Source organism: Pituophis catenifer, unplaced genomic scaffold (genome assembly GCF_029215685.1).
Source record: "Pituophis catenifer annectens isolate HBS135680 unplaced genomic scaffold, rPitCat1.0.hap2 SCAF_4, whole genome shotgun sequence".
Taxonomy (NCBI): Eukaryota; Metazoa; Chordata; class Lepidosauria; order Squamata; family Colubridae; genus Pituophis; species Pituophis catenifer.
Window position 1 is genome coordinate 32,576,119 of NW_027256884.1, and position 20,619 is coordinate 32,596,737.

General features: G+C 39.7%; 1 protein-coding gene across 1 annotated transcript in view; it reads right to left on the bottom strand.

Annotated features, from left to right (window-relative positions):
• SH3RF3 (SH3 domain containing ring finger 3) overlaps positions 1–20,619 on the bottom strand; it is a 216,132-nt gene that overhangs the window by 9,375 nt on the left and 186,138 nt on the right. Inside the window, exons 7-8 of the mRNA XM_070943179.1 lie at positions 18,867–19,114; positions 14,301–14,635 (exon numbers count right to left, since the gene is read on the bottom strand). Coding sequence (XP_070799280.1) covers positions 14,301–14,635; positions 18,867–19,114 — 583 coding nt within the window. The remainder of the gene's footprint in view (positions 1–14,300; positions 14,636–18,866; positions 19,115–20,619) is intronic.

Below are 20,619 nucleotides of genomic sequence, written 5' to 3' on the forward strand. Positions count from 1 at the left end.
TTTTTACTACCGATTCTGTGGGCATGGCTTATTTTGTGGGTGTGGCTTGGAGGTCATGTGACTAGGTGGGCATGGCTAGCTGGTCAGAGTCATTTCTGGAAGGTCCTCGCACTTACGACCAGATTCATTTGTTTGCTTTTAACACTGATCAGCTGTAGGACGGCCCTTTGAAGCCCCGTGGCAAGAGTTTAAACAGTTTTTTTTCCCTCTAGTCATCAGCTGGGACTCAGGAGGCAGCAATAGATTGGGGGTGGGACCAAATAAAAGGTAAGAATAACGTGGGTGGGTGGGTGGGGTGGGAGGGCGGGGGGGGGGAGAACCGGTTCGGTGATGTCATATTGTCACTGCTACCGGCTTGGCTGAACTGGACCGAACCGGGAGGAACCCACCACTGGCACAGGTATCTTTGGGTCCCTCTAGTGATGACACAACGGCTTTTTCGGTGACCTCCGGTAGCTTTCGGCAGCCTGAGGCCAGCTGCCACAACAGCTTAACAGCTCTCAAAAAGGCAGCAGCTGGGAGACTTTTTCTTTTTTGATGCGACTGCGAGAAGCCTCCCAGCTGCTGCCTCTCTGAGAGCTGCTTCATGGCAGTGACAGTTGGCTGGAGGCCACCAAAATCTACAGGAGGTCAGCTTGCTTTCCGGACTCCGGACCAGCCACCACCGGAGGAAGGTAAGCAGCCCAAAGAAAGAGGTGGTGGTGGGGAAGGAAGTGGGACTAGGGCTGAAGGGGAAATGTGGTGACACATGTGACTGATGAAGGGAGGGCGGGGCGGCATGCAGGAGGAGGCCTTTGATAGATTAGGCCAGGCCTGGGCAGAAAATAAGTAGATAGGTAGAAATTCAAAACAATTTCCTACCTTTTTCTGTGGGCATGGCTAGGTAGGGTGGTCATGTGACTGAGTGGCTGTGGCTGTGAGTGATGTCAAGTTGGCCACGCCCACTCAATCACATGACCACCAAGCCATGCCCACCAAGCAAACCATGCCCCATAGAACCGGTAGTAAAAATTTTTGAAACCTACCATTGTACCACTGGGAACCTAGAAGAGAAGAACAGCTTGTACAAACTTCTGCATGCCAACTATTCTTCCACATAGAGAAAAGAACATAGCACTATTTGGCTATTTAAAGGTTCTTTTCCATGTGACAAGATGGAAAGAAAGGGGGTGTTAACGGAATGGCAAACATTGCTGGAGGAAGGCTACTGAATGTAGCTATTTTTAAAATAAAAATACATTGTGACTTGACTGAAGCTAGGATTTGGCAAAACTGCTGGATCCTTGCTGGTCCTTGATCTGTAATAATAAACTTAACTGTAGTCCAGCACACAAAAGTCAGGATTGCCTGAGCTGAATGAGCTTTCTCCTTCAGCTGAGATAATAATGCATGGCTCCCTCTCTGCACACATACAGAGAAGAACAAAAGAAACACATGTGTGCCAAATTTCATAGGGTTGCAGAATGATAATGCTTACCCTGTTAATAATGGTAATAAAAGAATGATCAATACGTTTGGTGCATTTGAAATATTATTCTAAATAATTTACATGGCCTGCCTAACAACTCTTGTATTTTCTTATTCTGACTCTCAAGTAGACTTTGCATTTATTAAATTTCCTCTCCTCCTACTGCATGGAGAAAAGTGAGCAAATGGGATTATTTCTTGCAGTCTGTAAAACCTGGAATCAGAAATTTCTTCACTGTTAGGAGGTAATCAAAAAGAAGAATTCTGTTAGAAATTAACAGCTGCCGGATTGGATTTAAATATTCATTTATGGCATACCTCTGCTATGGCCACTAATGCTATCACACACATAAAATTTAATGTAATTCAAGGGATTTTTATTGAAAGGATCAAGTAATATCCAATTGCATCTCATATGTTTGTACCCTACTATCAAACATTCATATATGTTAATTTCTATCCTAACATCTTCATTTATAAATACTATACAACGGTTTTAAATTTAACCGTAATTTTAATTTTAAAATATTTTTCTTCATTTTTTAAGGTTTGTATTTTGAATATTAAAGTCCATGATACAGAATTGCCTGAATGGGATTGGGAAAATTCTGGAATGGACACATGGGATAAGTCCTTTCATGAGATTTTAATAAAATATATTCTGAGATGTCCTGGCAATAAATTCAAAGTAGAATCTGGTTCGTTATCATGAAAGAATATTCTGAAGATTACAAATGTTTAAGGAAAGTCATTTTTAAGCACGTTTGAAGCAGTGCTAAAGCTAACAACATGAGAGAAACCTGTTTTATTACGTAATTTGAAGCATACTATGTATTGACAGTTGGAGTTCATACATTTGACTGAGTTAATTGCCAGCCTGAGAAACAATCATCCATTGATTGTTACTATAGATCTTTTGCTGTAATGTTAGGAAAGAAATGGCAGGTAAAATGCTAAGCATGAGATAACTCTTATAGATAAGTGTTTTATGATCTGAAACCTTCATGGCCACAAAATAAATGAAGTAAAGGATCTACAGCCCAATGTACAATCCAAATGGGAATAAGATCAATAATTTGCTTTAAAGCTAACATTTCGAATTATTTGAATCACTGACAGGACAGTGGGCCTAAACAAGCACAGTGAAAGGGCTTTAATGTTTATTTTGTATGGGAATCTTCCTTGATACTTCCTTGTGTTTGCTCATTCTTTTTGATGAATTTCTGATATGTCAATTTATATAGAATTTTATTATTCATAGATTCTTTGTACCTTTACTTGTAAACAAGTCTTCTACATATAGAAATAAAACTATGGATTACAAACAGTAGCTGAAAATACTGAGACATCTAATCCAGATTTTGAACTCTGCCTCACCATAATTTATTCCATTTGCAAGACATTTCCAAAGTACTTTAAATCCCATAGTTTCTCCATATTGTTTTCACCATCCTAGAATCTCAAACATGTTTTGTATAGCTCCTACTGTATATTCAGCTCCCAGGAAGCACCTTCAGCCAAACATTACTTAGCCTGAACTAGCCAATCACACTGATCCCTGAGTAGGCCACTAACTGATTTAAAACAATAGATGCAAATGATAACTCATGTTGCCTGAGATAAAGAATAAATCCAATTATGAAAAACCACATGCAGCAGCAGTAGAGCTCGCCAAACTCCTGGTACAAATGCCTGGAGAAATAGCCAGGTCTTCAGAACCTTGCGAAAGTTGAACAGGGTTTTCAGGTCACTATCATAGAGAAGTCACAACTCCTGGTCCAGCAAGATGAAATTGTTTAATAGAAGTGCTCAGAGCATGTCCTCTCTGCTACATCTGGTATGGAGAGCAGAAACAATGAAGAAAGGCAGTCCAACAAACTAACCCTATGCCATATAGGGCTTTATAGGTAAGAAAGATACAGTAGAACCTCTGGTCACAACCATAATTCGTTCCATAACTTTGGTCGCAATCCGATTTCGTCATGACCCGAACCTAATTTTGGAAATTTGGCGCTTACAAAAAAAATGGCATGGAAGGGGAAATCGGCCGCGAAAAACAAATTGTGAATTTTTTGGTCAGAACCCAATTTGGTTGTGGTCAGAAGCGTTCGTGACCAGAGGTTCTATTGTATCTTGAATCATATCTGGAAGCTTACCAGAAGGCAATGCAGCTCATGGAGCAGTCTTATATCAGCCTACCACCAGAAACACCAAAAACTGTCTATACTGTTGCATTCCGGACAATTGTGAGTTCCAACTGCTCTTTATTCTTTAGTCTTTACTGTAGATTACAGTAATCCACATACAAATTGACTAAGGCTTGATTAACTGTGAACAAGACCTCCCGGTCCAAGAAGGGGTGCAACTGGTGCACACGATGAACTTGTACAAATTATTAGACTTACAAGGTAGACCACATCAAGAAACTGTTGCTGCATAGGTTTACAGCTATATATATACATATATTAGTAAAATGGCTATAGTAACAAAATCTTGCAGATTTGAATCTTTCCTTCTTTTATTTTCATGTGAATTAGGACGGTTCCTGTGTTAGAAGTTTTTGTAAGTAACTTTGTATGGGCTTAATCTATGTTGATTTATTTGTTGCCTTGATAACAGACCTTCCCTCTCTCTATCAAGGTCTTTATCCTTTATATTCCCAACATAAAGCCCCCCTAGCCATGTTTGCCACTTGGGGTCATCACTTGCACTTAGTAAGATACACAACTAGTTCAGTGGTGAAATGTAAAATTTGTTATTACTGGTTCTGTGGGCGTGGCTTGATGGTGGTGGGGTAATATGACTGAGTGGGCGTGGCCAGCATTTTTTTTTTTACTTTTACTTTTAAAACCATTTTTTCTACAATCTCTTTGGCTGAAAAGGTTGTAAAAAATGCTTTTAAAAGCCTCTGACGATCCCAGCTGACTTGCCTGATTGGCAGAGGCTTTTCTTTTTTTTAAAGCCTCTGACGATCCCAGCTGACTTGCCTGATCGACAGAGGCTTTTCTTTTTTTTTAAGCCTCTGACGATCCCAGCTGACTTGCCTGATCGACAGAGGCTTTTCTTTTTTTTAAAGCCTCTGATGATCTCAGCTGACTTGCCTGATTGGCAGAGGCTTTTCTTTTTTTTTTTAAAGCCTCTGACGATCTCAGCTGACTTGCCTGATCGGCAGAGGCTTTGTTTTTACTTTTAAAAGCATTTTTTTCAGCCAAAGAGGTTGTAGAAAAAATGCTTTTAAAAATAAAATAAAAAGCCTCTGATGATTGTGCGGCTCAGCTGGGCATGGGGGTGGGGAGGGATTTGTGCTACGGTTCTCTGAACCATCCACCGTCATCGCTACTGGATCGGGCGATCCGGTCCGAACGAGGAGCATTTCACCCCTGAACTAGTTGCCTTTCCTGAAAGAGCATACTGTATAATAGAAATAAAGCTTATAGCTGTGCCAACTCATTTACCTTTTTATGTATTCAACAGAGCAGTATGATTTCTTCCTGGAGTCAAAACTGTGGGGCTTCCAAAATTAAAAAGCGGAAGGATGGGAACAATCTCCTAGACCCACTGTAATTTCTCAAGATTCTTGGATTTTGAAGATACTGTTTAGTTATTTACTGTAGAATGATAGTCTTAGTTTGTACTGTCTGATGCACCAAATGAAACATATTAAAATTTATGTTTAAAAAACCCACCAATATTATGCTCCTTGCAAATATTGTTTTGCTGCCAAATCAGTATGCAAAATGTGAATTGAAGACAAGCATATTCTTCAAGAGAAGAAGACAAGCAGATCACTCTGGGAGTTCTCACCATGGGTGTTCCCAGAGTAAAGTATGCCTGGTTCTGTGCTGAACTTTGATTCTGTAACCTATTTCTGAGAAAAAGATGGGTGTGGAAAAGAGCTAGAGAATGATACACTGCACAATTTACATTATAGGATTAAAATAGTTTGGCTTTATATAATATCCAATTCTTCATTTTTGTTTAAACACAACCTTTCAGGAATCTTAGCAAATTATCAACAGGCTCTGTTTAGCAAATGAAAAATCCTACGAATGTTCTTTACCTGTTCCATAGGGACTAAACAGCAACTACTTAAACAATAAAAATGAGAATTTTCCAGATATGTCAAATTTCTAATGAATCATGTGACTATTACTGAACCAGCCAGATCCGCCTTTTGGCACAGGGAAAGCTGTGGGCCACATGTACTGAACAGAATCCCATCTGTATATTAAAAGGAAATTGAACTTTAGCAGTTAAATCAAGCTTTTATCATTGCAGAACAAAATTTGGCAGTACTACATTTCTATAGTTAAGAATAAATTAGAAATGAGAGGAATCTATGTCTGCAGCTGCATACTATTTTGCTTTTCTTATTTTACTATTTTCTGGATCTAAAATGCATATTCTTAAATGTACTATGACCAAAAAAATACAGGAACTATAATCAATATACTAAACTGAAATGAAATTCAATCTTGAACTAATTTAATGTTAAACATTCAAAATACCCAAATTTGCTTTAAACACCAACACTTCTTTCTGAATGATGTAATTTGTGAACAAAAAGAATTTATTTTTTTATGATGTTAGGTCCAAGACATTAACAGAGTTGGAAGGGATCTTGGAGGTCTTCTAGTCCAACTTCCTGCTCAAGTAGGAGACTGTCTACCATTCTGGACAAATGATTGTCTTCTTAAAAACCTCCAGTGATGGAGCACCCACAACTGATTAATTATTCTCACTGTCAGGAAATTTCTCCTTAGTTCTAGATTGGATCTTTTTGATACGCTTCCACCCATTACTTCTTGTCCTGCCCTCAGGTGCTTTGGAGACGGAATGGGACAATCGCCATGGCCAACTCACCACGATCAAGTCGCCATGGCCAATTCGCCACAACCAAATAAAATAAAATAAAATAAAATAAACCAACTTGCCACAGGACAACTCACTGCGGGAAAATTCAACAATTCAATTTAATTATTTAAAATAGTTTAAAAACATTTTTTTTGGTCATTGACATATCATTTTGCCCCTCCTTTGGCATTCTTTCTTCAATGATTCTATTCTACTATTTCTTTGATATTACTATAACTCTTGCCCCATAGTGAATTGTCTTGTGGTGAGTTGGCCATGGTGAATTGTCCCATGCTGAGTTGGCCATGGTGAGCTGTCATAGACTCCTTTGGAGAATAGGTTGACCCACTCTTCTCAGTGACAGCCCTCAAATATTGGAAGACAGCTATCAAAACATCCCCAATCATTCTCTTCATTAGAGTAGACATACCCAGGTCCTGCAACCATTCATTGTATGTTTTAGCCTCCAGTCCCCTAATCATCTCTTTTTCTCTTCTTTGTATGCCTTCTAGAGTATCAATATCTTTTGTGGTCATGGTGACCAAAACTAGATGCAGTATTCCAAGTGCAGTCTTACCAGTGTGTATAAAGAGGTACTAACCATTCATTCGCTCTTGATACTATCCCAGACTAGGACTGCACTGACTTTTGTGGCAGCTGCAGCTCACTACCTAGTTGCCCACTAGGATATAGAAACACTCCTCTCACAGTTATTGTTTTTGAGCCAGGTACCACCTATTCTATACCTGTGCATTTGGTTTTTGTTGCCTAAGTTTAAACCTTACCTTTCTCACCACCGAATTGCATTTTGTTGGATAAAGCCCAGTGTTTCAGTCTACAAAGGTCCTTATGATCTTGAGTCTATGTTCTAAAACAGGATGTCGGGGCTGCGGGCCAGGTCCGTCACATGTTGGCCACGCCCACACCCATGCCTGCTTTAGCGAAGGGGGAAAAAGCTGCGATATGTCACGTGGCAACACTGTGATAATGCAAGTTTGACACCCCTGTTCTAAACTGAAGGCTATTTCTCCCAGCTTGGTGTCATCTGCAGATTTGATGAGTTCCCCTTCTATCCCCTCATCTAAATCATTTATGAAGATGTTGAAGAGTACTGGGCCTAAGACAGAACCTTGGGGTACCCCACTGCATTTTCCACTCCATGTAGGTGTAGTTCCATTGAAGACTACTAAGTCTTCAATGTATATGTAGATGTAGTTCCATTGAGGACTACTAAGTGTAAGAGGATCATACTAGAGCTTAAACAGAGAGCCCTGGGCTTGCAAGGAGATAAGACCAAAGTCCCACATTACCACCACAAAAGCCTCTCTGGCAGATTATTTTCTTCATCTAATTATTTTTATAATATTCTTTCTGAACTATGCAGAAGAGCATTTTCATTAGACATACTCAATTTCTTGCCACTAGTGGTTTAGAAGGGAAGACTTAATAATACACTAACACAAGATGGTCTATGCCTTTGGCCATCAAAACAAATTTTGCACAAATTTCTGCGCTGCTCTTTCTATCTGAATTATGAGTCCCTGACTAACCTTTCACTTGGGCTAAAACACTACATGATTCCTTTGTTCATACACGTGTTCATACACACGTCTATAGAAATATTCAGGAGGTCTGAATTTACTGATCAATTAGTTGTTTGACACATAGCTTTGTTACAGTTCCGCTCCTACTTCTAGGATAGATTCTAATAAGGAACATTGCCAATTTCTGGGGTGGGTGACTTTTCTTCATAGATGGCATTCAGATCAGTTTTTCCTTTCTGTCCTCAGGAGTTGCGCAGGACTCTGTCATTGGCTACTTAGAGTGGATCAAGTAAAGTGAAAGTAAATCCAGTCAAGCTGGAGGAACTAGAGTTGCGGGGGGGGATTTCATTCAGCTGGAAGGCTCAATCCATGCTATTTTGGGAAACTATAGAGTTGTGTTCATTGGATAAAATCCTACTATGTGTATCATTCCAAAAAAGAAGCTTGTCTTGAAACTACTAGGACCTGGTCAGTGGCAGCCCACTATTATGAAATTGTCTCACCCAGTCTATTTAGATTGTCCCTTCTATATCATATTTAAATGGATAATAATAACAAAAACTTTAGCTTTTCCCATATAGTTCTGTTATTTTTATTCTGCTATTTGTCTTTTTGTGGTAGTGTTATACTTTTTTGCCTTTATGTCTCTTCTGTATTTTTATTACTGCACCACTTATTATTTTAATAAAATTGTTTCCACAACATTTGCTATGTCATTGTTGGGGTGACATTATCCAACTTGATGGGAGTGTTACTATAATAAAAGTGTAAAATAAATAAATAAATATACCATTGTGTGAAATCGGCGTGCTTTCATCTGATGGGTAGCAACTGTTCAATATCTATGGCTAATTTAATTATTATTTTATTAAACTTCTAGCTGATTTTTCCTTTAGTAGATCTGAGCAACCGGTATATACCTGTGTCTCTGAATAATTTCTCAGGTAAGGCTGAATAAAACTGTAGCTGCTGAACCAGGAGTGAAATCCAGCAGGTTCTAACAGGTTCTGGAGAACCGGTAGGGGAAATTTTGAGCAGTTCGGAGAACTGGCAAATACCACCTCTGGCTGGCCCCGGGGGGGGTGGGGGTGGGAATGGAGATTTTGCAATATCTTTCCCCTGGAGTTGGGTGGGAAAGGAGATTTTGCAATATCCTTCCCCTGCCACGCCCACTAAGCCACACCCACAGAACCGGTAGGGAAAAAATTTGGATTTCACCCCTGTGCTGAACACTTCTGTGGCTATATATGGGGCTCCTCTGTGGTGGTGCCTGGCCTGTGGGAAACCTCCCCCCCACCACGATTCCAGAAGGTCCAGCTCCTGTCTCAGGCTATATGGCCAGGAGGATAAGTGGGTATTTCTGTTTGCCTTCCTTGACAATCTTGGTGAAGAGTTGATTATTTTTAATCGACATCTTTTATTTATTTATTTTTTTTTAAACTGAGATTTTTGCTTTTATGTTTAGTTAGCTGCCCGGTGTTAAGATATAAATTTGCAAGATAAATATGTAAGTAAATTTGTAGGTCACACAACTCACGGTATTTACTAACTGGTAAAAAAGAAGAATCACTACACTATTTTAAGCATAGTGTACAGGAATGAAATTATGCACTAATCAATAATTCCTTAAGTCCATATGGTAATTCTACCCTACATTAAACATTTTGAACAGATTTTACTACTGGCTTAGAGGAACAAATGGCATTTTCAAATAGCTGGCTTTCAACTAATTTGGGTATATTTTAGGCATCAGAAAATTATAAAGATGCTCTGTCGCTGATGATGGATTCATAAACTGTTCCAAGAACCAACAACGTATTAATCTCTTTAGCAGCTACAGTGCCATATGCTTTGGGAAAGTTTAATCAGAATTCTTATCAGAAGTCAGAGTTTTTTTTCTCCCAGAAAGAATAATTATATGTTTAAACATTTCCAGTGTGATTTGCTTCATCAAATTAAGCTCCTGGAACAGTATCATTTTGTTCAAGTCAGTAGTTACACCTGACATGAAATAGCTAAATTATTTATCAAAGAAACTGTCAGAGGAAAAATAGATTGATATCAAATCATAACATATTGGTAATTAATAGAAATACTACTGTTAAAGAGAAAATTATATTCTGTGATTTTAACACATAATAAACTGCTGCAGATTGGTTTATGGTAATAAACCAAAGAAATCAGGGGTGAAATCCAAAATTTTTCCCTACCGGTTCTGTGTGCGTGGCTTGGTGGGCGTGGCAGGGGAAGGATATTGCAAAATCTCCATTCCCACACCACTCCAGGGGAAGGATACTGCAAAATCTCCATTCCCTCCCCTCCTGAGGGAAGGATATTGCAAAATCATCATTCCCACCCCACTCTGGAACCAGCCAGAGATGGTATTTGCCGGTTCTCTGAACTACTCAAAATTTCTACTACCGGTTCTCCAGAACCTGTTAGAACCTGCTGGATTTCACTCCTGAAAGAAATGTATATATTATAAAATCCTTTTTATAAAAAAGATTGATAAAAACAACACTGCGTTTTGCCCTCTGTGCTTGACTTTGTAATACTAAATTATCCACATTCACAGTTATCCTATTGCTTCAACTTGAAATAGTTTTAACTTCTAAAGAGCAGGCTTGGAACTTGAAGGCTTCAGAAACAAATATTTTTTATTCCAAAAATCTGAAGCTGACAATGGACTGAAACAATTTTACTACAGTGATTTGACTTGCTCACATGTTGCCAGCAACTTTCCAATCAGTCACTAATAAACTATGTGAAAATGTATACTAAAACAGGATTAAAAAACAAACAAACAAACCAGAACTTTCAAAATTGTTTTCATAGATTAGAACACAAAGCCAAGATCTCCAATATGAACTTCAACCTAAATATATACTGCATTTAGAAAATACAGAAAAAGGTGTTTAGTGTATAATAAAGATCTAGGTATTTGGTGGATTGACTACAGATCATAAGCCAGCAGGAATTAGTAAAGGAGTTACCCCCAATGAAGTCTTAAGTCACACTAACTATTATGTGCAGACACAGAGTTTCTTTTGGCACCTTTAAGCCTGAATTCAAAGCATCCAAAAAAAAAGAGAAGAAGTCATACTATTGCTTGATCAGCTAATGGAGAATGGAACAACAAGGCAAGGCTCAGGCTCTGCAGACATTTGAAAAAGATGGCATGTAGAGGTGGTCCTTGACTTACAACCATTCATTTAGTGACTGTTCAAAGTTACAACGGCACTGAAAAAAGTGACATAATTTTCACACTTACAACCATTGCAGCATCCCTGTGGTCACGTGATCAGATGCTTGGCAACTGGCATGTGGTTATGATGGTTGCAGTGTCCCAGGGTCATGTGATCACCTTTTGTGACCGTCTAACAAGCAAAGTCAATGGGGAAGTCAGATTCACATAACAGCTGTGGTATTAAGTTAACAGCGATTCACTTAACCAATGTAGCAAGAAAGATCACATAATAGGGCAAAACTGAATTGTGGTCCTATGTCAAGGACTACCAGTAGTCCAGTTATACCGGGTGTCAGCAACCTGCAGCTCTGAGCTGCATGTGTTCTTTGGGTCCCCTGCTGTGGCTCCCTATCGGGTGACCACAACTGGCTGGCCCCGCCCCTCGCCCTCCCCTCCCAGTCACTCCTTGCCTAGCCTGAGAAGGTAAGGACGATGGGGATGGAGAAGCGGCCAGGGCAGAGACAGAGAGATACAGAGAGAGGGGGAGAGAGAGACATACAGAAAAATACAGACAGAGAGGGGGAGAGGGGGAGGAGGAGCGGGGAAAGGAGGGAGAGAGAGATGTCAAAAGGGTTTTGTGGTTCCTGGTATTTTTTAACAACCAGTTTTCTGCCCTAATGACCGGCTGGTAGGCGTGGCTGGGGAGGTGTCATGTGACTGGTGGAAGTGAGTGACGTCGAGTTGGCCATGCCCACCCAGGTTTTGTGGCTCCTGGTGTTTTCTTTTCTGTGGGAAATGGGTTCAAATGGCTCCTTGAGTGTTTAAGGTTGCAGACCCCTGAATTATACCATTTAGGACAATCAATGAGACCTGAATTTTGGAATAAGTTCTGAAACAGTACAGGGAAAATAAAAATCTGTATTAGTTTAATCATTATAAATTAAAATGTATAACCATGCTGGACTAAAAACTGTGCAATGTAGCTAAAGAAGAAAGTTGACCCATTAACTGAATTGGTCTCATTTGTTCTTTAGCATTTTTTACTGAATAAGGACAAAAAAATCCATCCTTTAAATTGATTATTAAAAGATAAGAGATCTATAAAATATATGGCTCTTTACTTATCCAGAACTTACTCTTGTGGAAAAAAAAGACTCCTAGTATCAACAGTAGAGACCTTCAAATTTCTAGGTTCTACCATATCGCAAGATCTAAAATGGACAGCTAACATCAAACACATCATCAAAAAAGCACAACAAAGAATATTCTTTCTGTGCCAACACAGAAAGCTCAAACTGCCCAAGGAGCTGCTGATCCAGTTCTACAGAGGAATTATTGAGTTTGTCATCTGCACCTCTATAATTGTCTGGTTTGGGTCTGCAATCCAACAAGACAGACACAGACTTTAGAGGATAATTAGAACTGCAGAAAAAACAATTGCTACCAACCTGCCTTCCATTGAGGACCTGTATACTGCACGAGTCAAAAAGAGAGCTGTGAAAATATTTACAGACCCCTCACATCCTAGACATAAACTGTTTCAACTCCTACCCTCAAAACGACGCTATGGAGCACTGCACACCAGAACAACTAAACACAAGAACAGTTTTTTTCCGAATGCCATCACTCTGCTAAACAAATAATTCCCTCAAACTGTCAAACTATTTACTAAGTCTGCACTACTATTAATCTTGTCATCATTCCCACCACCCATCTCCTTCCACTTATGACTGTATTACTGTAATTTTGTTGCTTGTATCCTTACGATTTATATTGATATTGTTTCCTGATTGCTTATTTGTACCCTATGGCTATCATTAAGTGTTGCACCTTATGATTCTTGATTAATGTATCTTTTATGTACTCTGAGAGCGTATGCACCAAGAAAAATTTCTTGTGTGTCCAATCACACTTGAATAAAAAATCCTACTCTACCCTACTCTACTCTACTCTACTCTACTCTGCTCTACTCTACTCTACTCTACTCTACTCTATTCTAATTGGTAATTTGTATTTTTTTAAATGGCCCCAAAAATAGAAGAAGAGGGAACAAAAGATCCATCCAAAACTAAACAAAAATGCTCCAGTCCACCTAGCAGTTCTAAAGCATGCAAAGTAGATTAATAGTTACCACTTTGATGGGAAAGTAACAGCGTTCTGTATGCCTTCTGCATATAGCTAGGGTGGTCACATGACCTTGAAAATGTCTTTGGACAATGCTGGCTCTCTTGGCCAAGAAACAGAGATGAGCACCGCATCCTGGAGTCGGACACAACTGGACAGGGAAACCTTTACCTTTAGCAACAAAACTTATGACTAATAAGGAGGAATGCTTTTACACATTCAGATTTTCGCTCCAATACTTCTAAACAGTGATTAATCATGAAGTTCTGCAAGTAGCTTTTAATAGACAGCATTCATCATCACCTATGCAGGAGAGTGATTAGTTACAACATGTGTAAACGCTATATGGAAACAAAATACAGTACTGTATTTGTTAAGGATCTACTGAGTTTAGCATGTTTAGATCAGCTTGGTACTAACCTTCATTAACATGTTACTGCACTGACACTGAAAGACTGTTCTGAAAGTGAACTCCATATGCCTGCATCTCTAGAGAATCAATCATATATTCATCATCATATTTAACTCTGTCCTGTCCTGTCCTGTTTTACCAAAGTCTGCAAGTGCAAGTTTCTGAAAGAACCAGAAATGTTTACAGTACTATTAAAACAGCCTCAAACATATATGTGTCAATGTTTTAATTGACTCTAAGCCCCCAAGGCTACCTGTCATTTAACATCTTTAGTTTAATTAATCCATTTTGGCTGAATCTGGATATATGGCAAAAGACTATTTGATATTTATTTTGTATACCAGTGCTATCAAATTTGTAGCATTTATAGAAAGCATAACAATCAAAGAGATACAACAGATGGAGAAGATAGTGAATTTCTTAATATGTAGGTACTCACTCAACCAGTCAGCAGCTCCAAATCTAAATTTTTAAAAAATGTATAAACAGTAAATTAATCAGGAGTGAATACCCCAAGGATATATATATCCTTTGAAAACCTTTTATGCAGTCTCCAGAGTTCTTTAAAAAACTGACATCAAAATGCAATGATGATTGTGACAGAAACAGAACATTTATTACATATCTAGTAAGCAAATTAATTAAATTAATAAATTCTTTTAAGGCACAGCGTAATGTATCTATTCTTCCATGTTGCAAAATGATCATTTACCTTTTCATTTTTCCTTTCTTCTGTTTTGCAAGCTGTGTTGGTTGGGCTACAAGTCACCAAGCTACTGATGGGCCCATTTCCAGCTTCTCCATTCAGATTGACTGCAGTGACATTGGGAGGAGTAATTGCTGCAGCTGCTGAGGTGAGAGGAATAATAGGTCTGGCACACTGTGCTCCAGGGATGACATGCACAGGAGAGTGGTGGATATGTTGTGGAGAAACCACCGAGTGTGATCTGATCACAGTTGCTGGGAGGCGAGATGGAGAATTCTGGCTTCTCAGTGGTGAGACTGTGGCTGTGGGCCGATCCTGGGCCTGCACAGAATTGTGAACAACTAAAAAAAAAAGGGTGTAAGGAAACAGGAGGGGGGAAAAAGTAATTTCAGAAACACTGTCAAAATAGAAATGGGGATATAATAGGAGATTTTGAACAATCCAAACTACTAAATTCAGTTGGAAACTCTTTGATTATAGCTCATCTACAATACAGAAACAGTAACATCTCAGTAGAAGCTGTGCAAAAGCTTAAAATTTTCATTTTATATCTTGATTAACCATATGCAAAACTGCATGCAATTCAGAAATAAATGTAGTCCAAGAAAATATACTCAGGATCAGATTGAACAAGATTTTCATATAATAGTTTTAAAATAAAAGCAATATGGAATATTTTAACTGAAAATGACAACATTTCTTACTTACATATGAATTCAGGAAGCTGTCTTATTTACTCCCCTACTGTACTCTATTCTGACAGATGAAGGAACCCAGAACACTTGAACAACTTGTGGGGAAAGTCAATGAGATTAATTCTGAGTTGGAGAAGATTATTTATACAGGTGTTACATCAGCAATTATTTGTTCTACTATTTTGAATTGTTTTTAGCTATCTAGGTTTTAAGGATGTGGACAAGATATATGGAGAGTCGAGTCCTTCTGGACTCCCTGGGGAAGCTGAATCGTTGGATATCATTTTACAGTGGTTCTGAATCTTCCTGTCAGGCTGGGTCCAGAAGGTGATACTGAAAAACTGCGATTTGACACCTAGATTTTAGATTTATTCTAGTCCACAGGGCCATTTCATTTTATCTCCCATGCTATTCATGTACAGAATAACTGTCTTGATGGAGACAGGTGAGATCCATCTCCAGGAATGAGGAAAAATATATATCTTGAATTCAAAACAAGCACAAAGTATGTGGCAACAGCTCAAACATCTTAATCCACATGGGCATAAGAAGGGGAGGAAGTTCAGCATAATCAGACTTGGAGGATTCTGTTATGATAGCCTCTCTCAATAAAAGTAAATTTAACCTTCTCATGAAGTTGATTTTTGGTCCGATTTACCTGGTAGGACTAACAGTTCAATGTTTACACCAAGATACTGGAAGAGGTTATCTGGAACTTTGGAATGGATTGTCATTAATATGCATTCAATTCCTAGGTAGCAGTCAGTATATATTATGTAAGTTTGATAATGAAAGATGGATACAAACAAGACAAGGTGCTAATGGGAAACAGGAAACTGATTTCAAGTCTTAAGTATCAGACTATCTCAGAAAGAGTTGCATTATCCTTGAAAGAACAGATTTGCAGCCTGAGAACATTCCATGAATGTTGGCTACCATTAATAATATCTTTGATGCGGAATGCACATGTCTATCCTTGAGTAATAATCCCTTGGCAGGCATTATTATCTTGGATACCTTGAGTACTGCAACATGCTCTACATGGGGTTCCTCTTAGTAAGTGTCTGGAAGTTGCAGTTTGAGAAAAAGATAGCTAATTGGAATCATATGATGTTGCTGTAACATTTACACTAGATGTACAATACAATAAACATAATAAATAGCTGTTTTTCTCTTTCTTTAATGTCTAGCAGAACTTACATGCAATATATAGACATTTAAAAATAAGACCTTTGTAATGAGTTAATCTTCTTGAAAATGTGGGATAATGAGCCACTTATTGTGTGATTTGAAACAGTCACCTAAAAACCCAAGTCCATTCTATTTCACTTCTGATCAGAGGCTGCTTTTTCTTAATGTTTTTAGGACAAATCAGTATTGTATGTTAGGAAAGCAATCTGGTGATCATCAGAAAGTATTTCTGAAATGATTCTGAAAAGCTGCTGGAATATATAATTATAATAAAAAAGCTCAAAAGAACAGCAGTGTAAAAGCTGATTATATATGCATGGAGAAAATTCTTTGAACAAAGAATGCCATGTGGGAAAAAAGCCCATTACATAATGTATACACTCTATTTTTTAAAAAGGAAATTGTATTTCAAGCCTGGCCTGGATGTATCCCTTGTTTTTGCGTTGCACAATAAACATCTTTCATATTTTAAATCTAATAAACTGTTTTAAAACATTAAAGCAATACATAACTTGTTAAGTAGACTTACAGTATCAAGTTTACTCCTTAACATACAGGATGCTTCATGCTTCCCAAATGAATTAGTGTAACATCTGTAAGTACTGTAGTGGGAGTTCCGCTGTGAGTACAGGTAGTCCTCGACTTACGACCACAATTGAGCCCAAGTTGTCTGTTGCTAAGCGAGATATTTGTTAAGTGAATTTTGCCCCATTTAACGAACTTTCTTGCCACAGTTCTTAAGTGAATCACTGCAGTAGTTAAATTAGTAACAGGGTTGTTAAGTGAATCTGGCGCCCCATTGACTTTGCTTGTCAGAAGATCACAAAAGGGGATCACATGACCCCAGGGACACTGCGACGGTCATAAATATTATGTCAGTTGCCAAGCATCTGAATTTTGATCACATGACCATGAGATGCTGTAACGGTCATAAGTATGAAAAAGAGTCGTAAATCACTTTTTTCAGTGCTGTTATAACTTCAAATGGTCACTAAGTGAACTGTTGTAAGTCAAGGACTACCTGTACAGGATAGCCAGAAAACCAAAATGTGGTTCTTGCAAGCAATAAATACCACCTTAAACAATGCAGGTGTTAACCCTGAAGCTGACCTGACTATTTTATTTTATTTATTTATTTTATTTTATTTATTTGATTTGTATACCGCCCTACTCCCGAAGGACTCAGGGCGGTGAACAGCCAAGCAATAAGATACATAAATACAAAAATTTAAAAACCAGTTAAAATCGAATTAAATCATTTTTTGGCCCAGACAAATTAAAACACCCCAATAATTTAAGAACAGATTTAAAATTTATATATTAAAAGAGGGAGGAGATTAGCCCAAGCCTGCTTGATGGAATAAAAAAGTCTTCACAGCGCGGCGGAAGGTGCGCAGATCCGGGATCCTCCGTATCTCTGGGGGGAGCTCATTCCAGACGGTAGGTGCCCCCACAGAGAAGGCTCTCCCCCTAGGGGTCGCCAGCCGACATTGTTTGGCTGACGGCACCCGGAGGAGTCCCTCTCTATGAGAGCGTACTGGCCGGTGGGAGGCTATTGGTGGTAGTAGGCGGTCCCGTAAATAACCAGGTCCTAAGCCATGGAGCGCTTTAAAGGTGGTAACCAAAACCTTGAAGCGCACCCGGAAGACCACCGGGAGCCAGTGCAGCTCGCGCAGGAGAGGTGTCACATGGGAGCGCCATGACGCTCCCATTACCACCCGCGCGGCCGCACTCTGCGCCAGTTGGAGCCTCCGGGTGCTCCTCAAGGGGAGCCCCATGTAGAGAGCATTACAATAGTCCAGGCGGGAGGTGACGAGGGCATGAGTGACTGTGCGTAACGAGTCCCGATCCAGAAAGGGACGCAACTGGCGAATCAGGCGAACCTGATAGAAAATCCTCCCGGTCACGGCCGTCAAGTGCTCTTCTAAAGACAGCCGTGAATCCAGGAGGATGCCCAAGTTGTGAGCCCTCTCCGTGGGGGCCAGTGATTCGCCCCCAATAGTCAGAGATGGCGTCAACTGACTATATCGGGACGTCGGAAACCACAGCCACTCGGTCTTGGATGGGTTGAGCCTGAGCCTGTTCCTCCCCATCCAGATCCGTACGGCCTCCAGGCACCGGGACATCACTTCAAGGGCATCGTTGGGGTGATCCGGTGATCCAAAATGACTGAAGCCATTTTGAGGATTCAGTGTTGCCACACTGGAGATGAAGGATAGGGGGATGGAATAGAGAAAGCTGGGGTTTTGTTGCCAAAACAAAATACTTTCTCCTGGGAACTAAGGACATTCTCACACCTGGTCAGAGAAAGGAGGAGTAATGTTACCAGGCAACCGGATAGCACCGTGATTGGACCATGTGACTGATTGTTTGGGAAAGGGAAAAAACTTTTACTTTTAATTAGGTGAAAACCACTGGAACCTTTAGAGTCACTTTTTACCAGAACTGGGCCAATATGATATACCCAACTATTCTCTGAGGAATCTACCTGCCTTGGAGTTTTGCTTGCTATGGGTGTATTACTTGGAACCCTAACAACAGGCAAAAAGCTCTAATTCCTATCACTGATACAGTTTTGAACAGAGCCAGTAATTTGCAGAGAAGCCCTAAATAGACAGAAGGTTCCGGAGACTCCTTTTCTCTGATGCGTGATTCAGAGGACAGGATTCCTGCCGATTATACCTACCCATTTGCACAGTGCTGCGAGGCTGAATCACAGGGTGCTGAGAAGAGTATCTCAAACAGTTATTCATCTGTGGGGAGCCTGCTGGCAACTGGGTCTGAGAGGGAGGGGTTGTGATTGGAACCGCCGGTCTGGTGACAGGAGCAGAACTGGGAAGAACTGGGGCTCCTGGGACTGCATCTCGAGGGGAGCCTTTGGCTGTTGGAGAGCCTCCTGTTAAATTCCTGGGCTGGTTAGTTGCTGCAGGAACCCTGGAGAAAAAGGAAGCCCAAAATAAGAGCTCTGTGCAAGAAGTCAAAGGCAACATATTGAAACCAATGTTTCCTCATCATGCGATCACAAGTAGTCCTCCACTTACAACAGTTTGCTTAATGACCGTTCAAAGTTAAAATGGCACTAAAAAAAAATGACTTACAGCCATTTTTCACACTCATGACCATTGCAGCATCCTCATGGTCACGTGATTTACATTCGGATGCTTGTCGGCTGACTCACATTTATGACGGTTGCACTGTCCCGAAGTCATGGGATCCCCTTTTGCAACCTTCTGACAAGCCAATGGGGGAATCTGGGGAAGCCAGATTCACTTAACAACCATGCTACTAATTTAAGAGCTGCAGGGATTCGCTTAACAAAGGAGGCAACAAAAGTCGTAAAATGGGGCAAAATTCACTTAGCAAATGTCTCACTTAGCAGCATAAATTTTGGGTTCAGTTGTGATCGTACAGTAAGTTGAGGACTACCTGTATTTGGCACAGCATCTCTTGAAATTTCTGTTGATGTGCTTATCAAATAAAATAGAGGACAAACTTTTTAGTAGCTGCTAGATACAGATGACTCTCAACTTATGACTGCTATTAGAATTGGAAATCCAGTCCTAAGTTATTATGGTCATAACTTGAGAGGCTCATGTGATTTTATGACCTTTTTTCCAACGGTTATTAAGCCAAAGTAGTGGTTGTAAGTGCAAATCCATTCATTTGAATAGATTATTTTTTTTGCCAGAAACTGGCCATAACATTGTGAAGCATCAAAACTTGTTGCCAAGTGAAACAGGGAGACCATTTACAATGGCTGGGGAATAGATTACAGGCTGTAAAACACCCATAGCTGTCGTAAATGTTGTTCAACAACCAGTTATAAATTGAGGACTACTTGTGGAACAGCACATTATGTTTCATGAGAAAGTAGCCACAGAAGTAATATGTATTATACAAAATATGCAACCTTAGCTCTATTATAGAGAGAAAAGCTGAACAGAAATCCTTACTTCTGGTGTTGAAAAGAAATGTAGGCTGTGCTAGTCCTTGCATAAAATTTTTTTATTTGATCTCTTTTAAAAAAAGCATGAATTATGCCAAAAGTAGGAAGCAGAAAAAAATGGGCATTTTAGCTGATCACTGAATCATTCAGATTTTCTACTTCTTTTTGTTATTTCTACCACATGCAGCAGTTTAGATATATAGCCTTTCCAGGGATGGGTTCTACTTACTTTTACTACCGGTTCGCAGCGGAGCCGCACGTTCTTCTGTGCATGCGCAGAAGCGTTTTGATGACGTTGGGGTCGGTGGGCGGATTCTCCCACCGGTTTTGCTACCGGTTCTATAGAACTGGTGCGAACTGGGGGCAACCCACCACTGAGCCTTTCCCTGCCTAACTATGAACAACCTCTGTATCTAGACAACAGTCTGAGATCACAGACAGGATGAACATGTACATCACTGTGGAGGTACAAGTGTGACATCAGGCACAATCC